Genomic DNA, 15875 nt, shown 5'->3' with positions numbered 1-15875 from the left:
GGGAAATTCTTAAAGAGATAGTAAAACCAGACCACCTTACCTGCCTCCTGAGAAATCTATATGTAGGTCACGAAGGACCTGCGTATAGGACTGGACATAGAACAACCGATTGGTTCCAAATCAGGAAAGGAGTACATCAAGGCTGTATATTGTCACCCTGCTTGTTTAACTTATATGCAGAGGACATCATGAGAAATGTTGGACTGGATGAAGCACAAGCTGAAATCAAGACTGCTGGGAGAAATATCAATAACCTCAGATACGCAGATGATACCACTCTTATGGCAGAAAGTGAAGAGGAACTAAAGAGCCTCTTGAAAGAGAGAGAGGAGAGTGAAAAAGCTGGCTTAAAACTCAACATTCAAAAAACTAGGATCATGGCATCTGGTTCCATCACTTCATGGCAAATAGATGGGAAAACAATGAAAACAGTGTCAGACTTTATTTTGGGGGGCTCCAAAATCACTCCAGATGGTGACTGCTGCCATGAAATTAGAAGACACTTGCTCCTTGGAAGAAAAGCTCTGACAAACCTAGACAGTATATTAAAAAGCAGAGACATGACTTCGTCAACAAAGGTCTGTCTAGTCAAAGCTATGGTTTTGCCAGTAGTCATATATGATGTGGGAGTTGGACCATAAAGAAAGCTGAGTGCCAAAGAATTGATGCCTTTGAACTGTGGTGTTGGAGAAGACTCTTGAGAATCCCTTGGACTGCAAGGAGATCCAACTAGTCCATCCTAAAATAAATCAGTCCTGAATATTCATTGGAAGGACTGATGATGAAGCTGAAACTCCAATACTTTGGCCACCTGATACAAAGAGCTGACATCGGAAAAGACCCTGATGCCGGGCAAGATTGAAGGCAGGAGTAAAAGGGGACAACAGAGGATGAAATTGTTGGATGGCATCATTCACTCGTTGGGCGTGAGTTTGAGCAGGCTCCCAGAGTCGGTGCTACAGGCCTTGCATGCTGCAGTACATGGGGTCACAAAGAGTTGGACACAACTGAGTGACTGAACTGACTGATTTATTGGCTTGGCCAAAAGTTTGAGTTTCCTGGAAGAGCATTTGAAGCCCGAATGAACTTTTTGGCTAACCCAATATTAATGTCAGAATTTTGATACTAGAGCTGATTTTTTTTTCACAAACTGATAGGCTGGGAGAATCATCATTTCATGTTTCTTCCAGCCTGACGAATAGACCAAGAAACCTGACTACTCAATCCCAGATATGAGGTATTCATTTGATATAAATATATATTTTCTACAGATTTTCTCTTAGGACATGTAAAGCCCAATTAGTCAAATGACCCTGTTTCTTTTCTCTGTTATGTTTTAAAGCTTGGTAATCTTTCCAGATGGTTCAGTCTTTCTTCTTTAAGTAGCAGTATTTTTTTTTCTAAAAGTTATCATAATTCTAAATAAAGTGCCACTTCTGAGATATGTCATCTTGTGTTTCATTATTTTTGAGTTGTTAAAAAAATTTATTATGCCAAACATCTGGCACATTTTAAAAATTTCTGTTTGTCATTTGGTATATTAAATAGCACTGGTTTTCTTTTTCTTTTGATTGGAAAAAATTCATTCTCATTTAGTATTTTCCACTGGCATATTAAAACAAGGGGAAAAGATTGCACAGTTGAATAAGGTGCAAATGTTATCTCATTTCTGTTTTATAATAACAAATCTCATTCCCTCTCATATCAATTTTACAATGAGTTGGACTGTTTTACTTGGTATTCAAGGCACTACTTGGCCTAAACCCCTACTGCCTTTGTAAAGTTTGTTTCACCGTTTTCCTTCCCACATTCTGTCCCATAGTCAGCATTAGTTGAACACCACTCCCCTGGTCTTACAGAAATAGTTCTAGTTCTTAGCACTTGCATTCAGATCAGATCAGTCGCTCAGTCATGTCCAACTCTTTGCGACCCCATGAATCACAGCATGCCAGGCCTCCCTGTCCATCACCAACTCCCGGAGTTCACTCAGACTCATGTCCATCGAGTCGGTGATACCATCTGGCTATCTCATCCTCTGTCATCCCCTTCTCCTCTTGCCCCCAGTCTCTCCCAGCATCAGAGTCTTTTCCAATGAGTCAACTCTTCGCATCAGGTGGCCAAACTACTGGAGTTTCAGCGTTAGCATCATTCCTTCCAAAGAAATCCCAGGGCTGATCTCCTTTAGAATGGACTGGTTGGATCTCCTTGCAGTCCAAGGGACTCAAAAGAGTCTTCTCCAACACCACAGTTCAAAAGCATCAAATCTTCGGTGCTCAGCTTTCTTTACAGTCCAACTCTTACATCCATACATGACCACAGGAAAAACCATAGCCTTGACTAGACGAACCTTTGTTGGCAAAGTAATGTCTCTGCTTTTGAATATGCTATCTAGGTTGGTCATAACTTTCCTTCCAAGGAGTAAGCGTCTTTTAATTTCATGGCTGCAGTCAACATCTGCAGTGATTTTGGAGCCCAAAAAAATAAAGTCTGACACTGTTTCCACTGTTTCCCCATCTATTTCCCATGAAGTGATGGGACTGGATGCCATGATCTTCGTTTTCTGAATGTTGAGCTTTAAGACAACTTTTTCACTCTCCACTTTCACCTTCATCAACAGGCTTTTTAGTTCCTTTTCACTTTCTGCCATAAGGGCGGTGTCATCTGCATATCTGAGGTTATTGATATTTCTCCTGGCAATCTTGATTCCAGCTTGTGTTTCTTCCAGTCCAGCGTTTCTCATGATGTACTCTGCATATAAGTTAAATAAGCAGGGTGACAATATACAGCCTTGATGTACTCCTTTTCCTATTTGGAACCAGTCTGTTGTTCCATGTCCAGTTCTAACTGTTGCTTCCTGACCTGCATACAAATTTCTCAAGAGGCAGGTCAGGTGGTCTGGTATTCCCATCTCTTTCAGAATTTTCCACAGTTTATTGTGATACACACTGTCAAAGGCTTTGGCATAGTCAATAAAGCAGAAATAGATGTTTTTAGGTAGGTCTTATCAGATATAAGCAGGCACTTACTGCTTTTCAGCCACTTATATATCCTTCACTTCCTGGGAAGTCACAGTTGTTACCTATCTTAAATTGTTATTGTTTAGTCGCTAAGTTGTGTCCGACTCTTTTGGGACCCCATGGACTGCAGCCCACCAGGCTCCTCTGTCCATGGGATTTCCCAGGCAAGAATACTGGAGTGGGTTGCCATTTCCTTTTCCAGGGGATCTTTCTGACTCAGGGATTGAAACCGTGTCTCCTGCTTGTCAGGAAGTTTCTTTACCACTGACCACCAGTGGTAAAGAATCCAGTTATCTTAAATACTAACCTATTCAACCTAACAGAATACATCTACAGATAAGTTCATACAGACTTATTTATACCCTAAGAGAGTTTCCCTGGGGGTTCATGGTGAATGTGTCCCCTTGTGTGATCTCTTGCTAGAGCAGGGTCTATGCAAATCAGATTGTAGGCCAGGGACGCTTTCCTGGGTTAATGTTAGATCCCAGGTTTTAATGACCAGGTTAAAGCTGTATAAATAAGGAGGGAAAGCTGTTCTGGGATAAACCTCCCCTGTAGGGAGGCATGAAGTCCTGACACCATGGTGAGTATCAGGATTGATACTTGATTCAATATTTTGTAAGCTGAAAGTACAACACAAGGATATGAATACTGGAAGATGACACTGGAGAGGGAGGTAAGGACCAGGCTAGAGGAGGCCAGATAACAGTTTGTAACCAGGAATGTGGATGAGACTGGGTGGCAGAGCGGCTCCTTCTCATATTCTGAGTACAGCGTGTACTTCCCAGGGCTCATGGAGAATATGCCCAAACCAGCTGATCTCCAGCCTAGTTCAACACGAAGGTCATGTATATCATTCACAGCTAAAAATGTTCCCCAAGATGTCATGAGGTCAGTAATTGTGTCATTTCACAAAGAAGACAACCCAAGACAAGAAGTGGTGGTTACATGGCCTTTAACAATGATTTTGTTTTAGCGTGGCTCTTTTAAGTGGAAATGCTTTTTAATAGTTGGCTTACTATACCAAAAGATGTATGTCCCAGCTGTGCTGTGCTGTGCTTAGTCACTCAGTTGTGTCTGACTCTTTGTGACCGCAGGGACTGTAGCCCACCAGGCTCCTCTGTACATGGGGATTCTCCAGGCAAGAATACTGGAGTGGGTTGCCATGCCCTCCTCCAGGGGATCTTCACAACCCAAGGATCGAATCCAGGTCTCCTGCATTGCAGGTGAATTCTTTACCATCTGAGCCACCAGGGAAGCCCCAGAGATACCAAGAATTCGTTACTGATGAAATTCCTGGTTTTTCATTTGTTTGTTTGTTTTTGGTCCTTTATTTAAAATACTGAAATCATACAGTTTGAATTCTAGAGAAATATGGTCTGGAGGTATGCTTACATAGCAAAAACAGGGGCATTACATCCAAAACATGAAACTTATGAATTTCCAGAAGGTGATACATGGCACTTGAAAATAGATGTGAATTTCCAACAGAGATAATTAATATTTTTAATCAGATCCTGCGTTCATGGAAGGAATATGACCTGGCAGTAATGATTATAAATTATGGAAAAAAGGTGTTGGACATCTCATCAGGTTGCAAATCTCTATTTGGTACTACAGACCTAGAGGAAATGCAAGAAGAGGTAATTGTTTGTTCTTTGTGTCTCATCTTTAAACATACATTATTTGAATTTTATGAGAGGTCATGTAGTGTTAGTAAATATGTTAGATAATTGATTAGTTTTTAGTTTGTCATATTTACATAAAAGAGGATGAATGTATAGTGAAGAGCTTCTGTTTTCCTTCCTTTTCTTTCAATTTTAATTACTATCCAGAAAATTAAAAGGTCTCTATTCTAGAATATTGAATAGCCCCCTGTTTCTAGTATTGATGATCAGTTAGGTGTTGATGAGAGCTTCCTATACCCAGTTGGACATTAGACTGAAAGCCCTCAAAGGTCTCTCCCAGACTGAAGATTTTTATTATTTTCGGTGGGTCACTGAATGCAATAAATATGTCAGAGCTTTTTGCTGTGCACCAAGTAGATTTCCTGAACTTCTTGTAACACCTACATTGTCTTCCTTATGAGGCTTCTAATGTTTGAGATAACTTTTAAGTAAGACCCATGCTGACTCCAAGCATGGGTCTTACTAGATCGTTATTGCCTTTTCTTGAAAGTATGTGGTTAAATGATTTTGTAGGTAGATCAAATTTTGAAACATTGCTTAGTTTATCTGGTTTCTGAAGAGTACTGGGAACTGCTTGCAGCCTCTTTTGTGATCAGGATTGGGGTTGAGACTATGACCCCTAAGCCTGTTTCAATTGGAGTAGCTCTATCTCTATTATATGTGGAAAAAGCTTAAGAAAAATCCCATAGTTTCCCTGGATGAATATTTTTAGCCATAATACTTTTTGGGGTGTGTGTGGGGATTCTAGAGAAAGTTTTGATTAAGCTGAAAGTGACTTGAGGATTTTTTTCTTCACCAAGTGTTGTCCACTCTCAGAGTCCATCAGCCAGCCCCTTCATGTCACTGAGGCCTTGACTCAGGGCCCTGCCCCTTCGCAAAGCGGCAGGACAGGACCCCATCCCTCTTTCCTTGGAGCCTTTAGTCCAGCAGCAGGTTGTGATACTTCTTTCAGAGTAAGACTGTGGGGATTGAGAATCTAGTATCTAGTTTATAGAAGTCAGGAATCATTATAAGCATCTGGGGTCCCTCAAAGCCAAAAGATCTTGGCAGGTCTATTTTTTCAGAGAGTGGGAGACATGAACCAGTCAGTTCTCAGGCTCAGACAGTTGAAAACATGGTGGGGAGCCTGAGTGCAGACCCACCAATTCTTAATCCACTAATTACTGATCATGTTACGTTCAATGAAAGGCAAAGTAGCAAAAGCAATTAGCTTAGTTGTAAGGAAGCTCCCTCTGGGGCAAGGGGAAAAAAAAAAAAGGAAGGAAAGAAAAGGATATATTTCTGAAAGCATTTTTTTTGAGGATTTTGAGAGCTGTATCTGCAAGTGCTCTCAAAAGGGTGTGTGTAGTGGGGAAGGGGCTGCTTAGGGGAGTAGAAGTTACAGGGAGGAAGGGAAAGGGAAGAGAAGAACTATTTTGGTCAACCTCCATAAAACACTTTGTATTGTATCTGGCATTTAGTTAGACTACAATGGGTTGTTATTAATTAATTATTAGTACATTTAGCTATGTAGATTCATAACTTGGTCTACCAAGTATGAAAGCATGAACATAATTTAAAGAATGTTATTTGAAAATGACAATTCTTGAAACATATTGAAATACGTTCTGACATTTAACCAATGTTTCTAGGGTTCTTCCAAGAAGTCTTGCAAGAATAAGAAGCCACAGCAGGTATTAGTACCTGAAAAAATAAATGAACAGCTGGTTTTATTGGAGACACATCTACTCAAACTGACAAAGCAATGTAATCTATTATTTTTCTTTCTGTATACTTCTGTTTAGCTTTTTTTTTTTAAATAAGAAAATATTTTGTTAAAAGGATTAGAATGAGATTAGCATTTGGTAAGCCCTTTATGGTTTATGCAGTGCTTTTACATTATGTCCTTAATCCTAACAATACTCTGTTAATAAGGGATTGCTAACCTGATTTTTACAGATGTAGCTCATAAAGATTAAGCGGTTTATTTAGGATTACATAGTTGGCTTGGATTTGAGCTTAAAGCTTCTCATTCTAAAGCAGAGTTTCTCAACCTCGACAATATTGCCAATTTGGGCCAGATAATTCTTTGCTGTGGGGGACTGTCTTAGGCATTGTGGATGTAAAACAGCATCTCTGGCCTTTGTCCAGAGATGCATAGCACACCATCCCCTCCGGACTGTCTCCCCTACCCCCATCCCCCACCAGCGCCAGCTGTGACACAAGTGTTGGCAAATGTATTGTAGAAGGGGAACACAACGTTGAGAATCACTGTTCTGAAGGCAGAAATGTAACTGAGAAAGAAAGGGATAGCATGAGAGGTGTTAATATACGAGTGATTTGAACCATGTGAAACACTCAAGTGAAACACTGATTTTAGGTCATTGGGCTGTATTGTAATTTAGTGATAGACCAAAATGCTGACACGATTATTGGAGTTTTGGAGTTTGCATCTTGGAAATCTGATTAAGAAATTGATTTACTTTCTGGTGATGACAACTGTTCTCACATTTTTAAGAAGCAGCACTTCATACCTAGAAGAATAAAAGAGTACATAAGTTTCTCTCATTAGAAGGTTGCACTTTTGGCCCCTTGGTTTTTGGGAAGTCACTACCCTTGTAGAATTCTGTGTCCCCATCTCACCTGTCTTACTCTGTGCCTCGGTTATATATAGGTGGTTGTACTGTTTCAGAATTCCCTGACTTGAATCTCTCACTTTATTTAAACACACTCCATGTCTCTGTTTCCAGCTGAACTTATGAATTGAACCCAATGCTCTATTATTCACAAAACCTATAAACCTAGTTTTGGGAAAGCTCTAATTGTCTGGTTACATATAAAAATTATAATTCCTTAAATTATAGAAAGGGTTCTGGAAGTGTAAAGGGTTCTGGAAATATGAATTATTTATTTTCATATTATCACCCCCTCCACATTTCACTAAGGAGCACAATGTAAAGTTAGGAGCTAAACAATAGATTCAGTAACAAAACAATAATAAAAATAACAGTTTTATACAGGGCTCTCTGTGTGCCAAGAACTATTTTAAGTGTTTTATTCATATTAAAACTTATATAGTCCTTATATAACAGCCATATGAAAAAGCTACTATTATTATTTCATTTTAAAGATAAGGAAAGGGAAGCACAGAGAAGGTAAGTAACTTCCCAAGGTCTCATAACTAAGACATGTAAGACTTAGGGACTTCCCTGGTGGTTCAGTGGTTAAAACTCCATGCTTCCAATGCAGGGGTGTGGGTTCAATGCCTGGTCAGGGAACTAAGTTCCTGCATCCCACATGCTGTGCAGCCGGAAAAAAAAGTATCAAACTGAGAATCTGGTTTCTGTGTCTGATACTTGCTGATAGACAATAGCTGTTGAGTAATAAAGATTCATGCTTTAGAGATTCTTCCCCTATTTGGTAATAGACTCCTTGGCCTTTAGGGGAAAAAATGAAAGGAAAATAATTGAATTATTGAATCTCTTAAATCTCAAAAATATGTAATTTATATTTTAAGACAAGAATTTAGGATGTCTGAAATGTTTACTTGGGTATTTTCCTATTTTTCACCCTCCACCAAAGGATTTTCATTTTTGGTTATTGATATTAAACAAAATCAACAACTTACTAATTCTTTTTAACCTTAGATATTACAACTGAACTCTCAGGAGCAGAAGATCCCATATTTCTTTACCCTATAGTTTTAAACTGGTCGGTCAAAGGTGCTGTGAAAGAAGGTAGGTTACCTTGTCATACATATGTTGCTTGCTCACCTTACTGCTGAAGATCTTTTATTCCATAAATTCTGTTGTTGGCAGAAGATTTCAGGTTCTTACCCATTCAGAATAAAGCAGATGCTTGATTGTCAAGTAAGGAAAGAGACCAAAATAGGTACCTGATTTAAAATCTGAAAATGCGGAACCTTTATGTTGACTTATTTTGGCAGTAATTGATGTTGTGTTGTTATGAAGCTTACAAAAACTAGGAACTGAACAATGTGTTAGTGATTTTTAAGCTCAACTGTGAAGAAATAGCAGCATTATTGTTTATCTCAGAGTGAAATATAATAAAAATTAGGATGACTAGTTATTCTGGCAGTTATCAGCAGTATATTTACCCCCACCTAGTCGTATGTTAGGGAACTTTTAGGAAATCTTTCAAACACTGAGATATTTGGAAAATAAAAGAAATTTAGACTATAAAGGATTGTTTGATCATAGGAAAACAATAGTCTCACAACATTTACTCCTATACATTTTTAAAAAGTAAGAAATCTAGAAAGAAATGAAGGGACTTCTCTGGCAGTCCAGTGGTTAAGACTCCATGCTTCCAATGCAGGGACCATGGATTTGATTCTTTGTTGAGGAACTAAGATTCCATATACTGCATGGCATGGGCCCAAAAAAAAAAAAAAAAAAAAAGCAGGTTAATAAACTTGCCTATTAGAACAAAATGACTAATAGCAGTAGTATCCTTTCAATGCCATTAACCAAGTGTATTGGTGATTATACGTGAATTTCCTTGTTTTCACAGTTATGAAATTTAAGCAGAGACCTAGATTCCTGGAATTCTTTACACAAGTTATGCAAAAATGTATGCATGATGAAAAATTTCAACCTATGGTGGAGATAACAAATCCTGTCTATGACTTCTTGAAAAGGTACTGTAATATTTGTTTGATTAGCATTAACAACTTTAAAAAATGAGTAAAATTGTTCCTTAAAGATATATGGTATGTTATGAGTTAGTTGCTCTGTTGTGTCTGCCTCTTTGTGACCCCCCTGGACTGTAGCCCACCAAGCTCCTCCATTTATAGAATTCTCCAGGCAAGAATACCGGAGTAGGTTGCCATTTCCTTCTCCCAGGTATTTTCCTGACCCAGGGATGGAACCTGGATCCATCCTGGGTCCAGGTAGATTCTTTACTATCTGAGCCACCAGGAAAGCTCTAAAAGATATATAAGATGGATGATAAAGAGAGTGGAGTCTATGCAGTTAAAACAGGCATCTAGAAGGTAGTGAGTATCTGTGTCTGGGTAAATAAATAAATACACACAAAAATGTTTGTGCACCTGAACTGAGGAATAATAGAGCATGTTCTTATTTCTAGTAGGAAATAAATTATCCCTTTTGCTATTGAGACATGTTGGATGATTGAATTTCTAGAATTAGCATCTTTCACACAAACTTTGGGGTCCAATTATTTACTTAATTTTTTCATCCAGTTTAACTGAGATATGATTGACATGCTGCTGCTGCTGCTAAGTCACTTCAGTCGTGTCCGACTCTGTGCGACCCCTAGACGGCAGCCCACTAGACTCCCCCGTCCCTGGGATTCTCCAGGCAAGAACGCTGGAGTGGGTTGCCATTTTCTTCTCCAATGCATGAAAGTGAAAAGTGAAAGTGAAGTCACTCAATCGTTTCTGACCCTTAGTGAACCCCTGGACTGCAGCCTACCACGCTTCTCCATCCATGGGATTTTCCTGGAGTGGGGTGCCAGTGCCTTCTCCAGCACTGTATAAATTTTAAGGTGGACGACATAATGATTTGGGTTATGTACATCATGAAATGATTACCACAGTGGGTTTGATGAACATCCATCATCTCATAAAAATGCGACATTAGAAAAGCAAACCCTAAAGAAACCACCAGAAAATTACTAGAGCTAATCAATGAATATAGTAAAGTTGCAGGATATAAAATCAATACACAGAAATCCCTTGCATTCCTAATTCCGGATTAGTAGGATTCCTACTCCGGTATCCTACACTAATAATGAGAAAATAGAAAGAGAAATCAAGGAAACAATTCCATTCACCATTGCAACGAAAAGAATAAAATACTTAGGAATATATCTACCTAAAGAAACTAAAGACCTATATGTAGAAAACTATAAAACACTGGTGAAAGAAATCAAAGAGGACACTAATAGATGGAGAAATATACCATGTTCATGGATTGGAAGAATCAATATAGTGAAAATGGGTATACTACCCAAAGCAATCTATAGATTCAATGCAATCCCTATCAAGGTACCAATGGTATTTTTCCCAGAGCTAGACCAAATAATTTCACAATTTGTATGGAAATACAAAAAACCTTGAATAGCCAAAGCAATCTTGAGAAAGAAGAATGGAACTGGAGAAATCAAACTGCCTGACTTCAGGCTCTACTACAAAGACACAGTCGTCAAGACAGTATGGTACTGGCACAAAACAGAAGTATAAATCAATGGAACAAAATAGAAAGCCCAGAGATAAACCCACGCACCTATGGACACCTTATCATTGACAAAGGAGGCAAGAATATACAGTGGAGAAAAGACAATCTCTTTAACAAGTGGTGCTGGGAAAACTGGTTAACCACTTGTAAAAGAATGAAACTAGAACACTTTCTAACACCATACTCAAAAATAAACTCAAAATGGATTAAAGATCTAAACATAAGACCAGAAACTATAAAAAATCTTAGAGGAGAACATGGGCAAAACACTCTCTGACATACATCACAGCAGGATCCTCTATGACCCACCTCCCAGAATATTGGAAATAAAAGCAAAAATAAACAAATAGGATCTAATTAAAATTAAAAGGTTCTGCACAACAAAAGAAACTCTAAGCAAGGTGAAAAGACAGCCTTCAGAATGGGAGAAAATAATAGCAAATGAAGCAACTGACAAACAACTAATCTCAAAAATATACAAGCAACTCCTGCAGCTCAATTCTAGAAAAATAAACGACCCAATCAAAAAATGGGCCAAAGAACTAAGCAGACATTTCTCCAAAGAAGACATACAGATGGCTAACAAACACATGAAAAGATGCTCAACATCACTCATTATCAGAGAAATACAAATCAAAACCACAATGAGGTACCATTTCACGCCAGTCAGAATGGCTGCGATCCAAAAGTCTACAAGCAATAAATGCTGGAGAGGGTGTGGAGAACAGGGAACCCTCTTACACTGTTGGTGGGAATGCAAACTAGTACAGCCACTATGGAGAACAGTGTGGAGATTCCTTAAAAAACTGGAAATAGAACTGCCATACGACCCAGCAATCCCACTGCTGGGCATACACACTGAGGAAACCAGAATTGAAAGAGACACGTGTACCCCAATGTTCATCGCAGCACTGTTTATAATAGCCAGGACATGGAAGCAACTTAGATGTCCATCAGCAGATGAATGGATAAGAAAGCGGTGGTACATATACACAATGGAGTATTACTCAGCCATTAAAAAGAATACATTTGAATCAGTTCTAATGAGGTGGATGAAACTGGAGCCTATTGTACAGAGTGAAGTAAGCCAGAAAGAAAAACACCAATACAGTATACTAACGCATATATATGGAATTTAGAAAGATGGTAACAACAACACTGTATGTGAGACAGCAAAAGAGACACAGATGTATAGAACAGTCTTATGGACTCTGTGGGAGAGGGAGTGGGGGATGATTTGGGAGAATGGCATTAAAACATGTATAATATCATATAAGAAATGAATCGCCAGTCCAGGTGTGATGCAGGATACGGGAAGCTTGGGGCTGGTGCACTGGGATGACCCAGACGGATGGTATGGGGAGGGAGGTGGGAGGGGGGTTCAGGATGGTGAACACGTGTACACCCATGGTGGATGCATGTTGGTGTATGGCAAAACCAATACAATATTGTAAAGTAAAAGAAAAAAAGATTAAAAAAAAATAAAAGCAGAAAATTTTTTTTTCTTCCTTATGGTGAGAATTCTTAAGATTTACCCTCTTAAAAACTTTTATTTGTAACATGTAGCATGCATGTTAGTTATCTTTATCATGTTGTACATTACATCCCTAGTTGTTCTTTACCTTGTAACTGAAGTTTGTGCCTTTGGGCTATCATCAGTAATTCCCCTTCCCCCTCTCTTTGATGTAGTCCCATTTGTTTACTTATGCTTTTTTTTCTTTAAGGTGTTTACAACTTATTTTAACAGGTTAAAATGATTGCTTACTTTTGCTTTTGTTTCCCTTGCTTGAGGAGACATCTCCAAAATATATTGCTAAAATTCATGTCAAAGAGCATACTGCCTATGTTTTCTTCTAGGAGTTTTATGGTTTCAGGTTCTTCACTTTAAGTCTTTAATCCATTTTGAGTTTATTTTTGTGTATGGTGTGGTTTTGAAGTCTGGTTTTGGCCATGTACTATGCTTTTCTAATTCTCTACAGTAGCAAGCAGTCATTCCTTGGGGTTCCCGTATGTATATGTGAATGGAGTTCCTCAAATAGAAGTAGTAAAACTTTAAAGTTAACCCTTTTATTCACTAAGCATAAATGGCTCTCTCTGCCCCCAAGGAAAATTGTGTTTTGTGCCAACTAGTTATGAGAGACGCCAAATGAATTCAGCTTTTCTTCCAATAGTTGGGTTTTGATTTTAAAACTGGACATAGGTCTAATCTATCTCATTGTAGGAAAAACATCAGTAACACAAGATCTACTTTAAAAATGTCAAAGAGGAACATTCTCATAAAAACCTACAGGAAAATATTCTTCCTAAAATAGGCACTTCATTTATTAGAACAAAAGCTTGAAATACATGTGCTTTGTATTTTCAAAAGATGAAAGAGGAAATTGCTTTCATTACATGAAAGCAGGCCATTGTAATGAGAGAGCTGGACAGAATTAGAAAGTCCCACCAAATTGAATAAACGATAGCCAAAATGAGAACCTTGGAAGCTGTAAATAATATTCTTGATACCAAAGAAAATCAGAAGGCACTTTCAGTGTGCAGTAAAATTTGGAGGGCTGACCATGGAGGTCCAACTGAAGAAGAATAGATAATCTGAAATAGGAAAATAGAATAAGTGTTTGAGACCAGTGGTACAAAAAAGGATATGAGTTTGGAGATTGAACAGTATAAGTGAGTTCAAGTCAAAGGTAATGATTTCAACATTTAAGCCTGGGCAGATGTTCTAGGATGTTCTTCAAGTCAAAAAATACAGAGGAGGGGCAGAAGTAAGTCCTTGATCTCTACTTTGTTAGTAATATCTATTTTCTTTTTGTATTTGTATGCTTGACATATTTTTGCATGAAGAAACTTTTTTTCTACTTCAACAGACAAATATGCAGCAATGTTTTCTTCCAACTTTTTAGTTTCACAGTTTAGATTTAGTGTTTTAATCCATATGGAATTTATTTTGGTGTAAGGATTTAGATTAAACTTTAGGGTTTTTTCTTTTAAAATTTTAATTATTTGTCTTGGGAACATTTAAAAGTAATCTCTTTGTTACTTATTTTTAATGCTAACTTTTCACATTGTTGATTCTATTAATAATGCTTATAAATCACAATGAAGATATTTAGTGAATTTTTATGTTCTACATAACAAAAAATAAAAGTATATGGAAATAACTGATGAAAAGAAGGCTAATTTGATAGAAAATAATGATATTAGAGTTAAACATGATACTTAAAAAGAGATAAGGACATAGAAAATGTATATAACTAATAAGATTAATTTAATATATATAGCCAACTGAGACTAAACACCCTTTATATTATAGCACTTATTAAATTTTAGAAAAGTAATTTTTAAACTGCAAAATAAATCTCAGTAGACCACCTAGTCTAAAATTTGTAAAGATCACATTCATACAATGCAATTCATACAGTACAACTGAAATATTATAACAAAATGATGACTGGTATATATAATTATATATAACTATCAGATCAGATCAGATCAGATCAGTCGCTCAGTCGTGTCTGACTCTTTGCGACCCCATGAATCGCAGCACGCCAGGCCTCCCTGTCCATCACCAACTCCCGGAGTTCACCCAGACTCATGTCCATCGAGTCAGTGATGCCATCCAGCCATCTCATCCTCTGTCATCCCCTTCTCCTCTTGCCCCCATTCTCTCCCTTAGGCTAAATCTAAAAGTATAGAGCATGAAAATCATGCTAGTGAGAAGTCCAATATCAAATGTATTCAAAGCAGTAAAAACAAATTTTTAGCTTTAGAAGCTTCTGTTACTTACTAAAAGAGTAAAATAAAATTAAATTAGCTTTTATTGAACTCGAGAAATTGGTAAAATAACAAAATAAATCTAAGACAGTAGAAAGAAGAAATAGAATAAGTTGAAATTAATCAATTATAAATTGGTTTTAAAATAGTCCAATGGTAACTGCTAGGTTTAGTCTTTGAAGATATGAATAAATTAGGTAATTTTCTGGCCAACAAAATAAGAAAAAGTGAAATGTAAGTAATCCAAAGAGAAAATAGTCATAAATTTGGAAGTTGTTAAATTTTAGAAAACAATGTATGTAATTTAACATGAATCAGTTTGAAAATCTAACTTAAAGTGATGATTATCTGGAAAATTTTTAATTATATGAATTTATTGAAGCAGTAAAAAATTTGGAGAGATCATATTTCAATGCCATTCACATATGAAACGAGTCGCAAGTCCAGATTCGATGCATGATACTAGATGCTTGGGGCTGGTGCACTGGGACGACCCAGAGGGATGGTATGGGGAGGGAGGAGGGAGGAGGGTTCAGGATGGGGAACACATGTATGCCTGTGGCAGATTCATTTCGATATATGGCAGAACCAATACAATATTGTAAAGTTTAAAAATAAAATTAAAAAATATTTGGAGAGATCAAAAACTTTTTAAGCAAGTTCTCTCATAGGAACAAATAATTTTGTTTTACATAAAGCTACTTCAGGGCTTCCCAGGTGGCCCAGTGGCAAAGAATCTACCTGCCAATGCAGGAAACACAGGAGATCTCAGATTTGATCCCTGGGTGGGAAGATCCCCTGGAGTAGGAAATGCTGACCCACTCCAGTATTCTTGCCTGAAGAATTCCATGAACAGAGGAACTTGACAGGGTACATTACAGTCCATGGGGTCACAAAGAGTAGGACATGACTGAGCACACACACACTTCAGAGTGTAGTTGTAGTTTCCTTGTAAATTTTTACAGCAGGCTCTGATAACACATGTGTAAAAAGAGAATAAAAAAGTAGAAAATTAGGGGTTGACTTTATTTAGAAATATACAAAATCAAAATAAAACACTAGCTTATAAATTTAGCTGTGAGAATGTAGATTTTGTTCTCAATATATCATAAGAAGTCTAAATATAATTATCACTAGTAGTCAAAGGAATCTTTTGTGCTGAAAAGTCATATCATGAAGTTCAGCAACAGCAATTC

At 37.6% G+C, this 15875-nt stretch overlaps 1 protein-coding gene across 10 annotated transcripts in view; it reads left to right on the top strand.

Moving 5' to 3' along the window:
• The window catches only part of CFAP54 (cilia and flagella associated protein 54), a 312031-nt gene that overhangs the window by 104376 nt on the left and 191780 nt on the right, over window positions 1-15875 (top strand). For all 10 annotated transcript variants that reach the window (XM_027542095.1, XM_027542091.1, XM_027542096.1 and 7 more), the window contains 4 exons: window positions 4532-4660; window positions 6337-6451; window positions 8332-8421; window positions 9218-9344. In XM_027542095.1, coding sequence (XP_027397896.1) covers window positions 4532-4660; window positions 6337-6451; window positions 8332-8421; window positions 9218-9344 — 461 coding nt within the window. The remainder of the gene's footprint in view (window positions 1-4531; window positions 4661-6336; window positions 6452-8331; window positions 8422-9217; window positions 9345-15875) is intronic.

This window comes from Bos indicus x Bos taurus, chromosome 5 (assembly GCF_003369695.1).
Source record: "Bos indicus x Bos taurus breed Angus x Brahman F1 hybrid chromosome 5, Bos_hybrid_MaternalHap_v2.0, whole genome shotgun sequence".
NCBI classification, from domain to species: Eukaryota; Metazoa; Chordata; class Mammalia; order Artiodactyla; family Bovidae; genus Bos; species Bos indicus x Bos taurus.
Note: the sequence above shows the minus strand (reverse complement) of the source record. Positions and strands in the feature narration are given on the sequence as shown.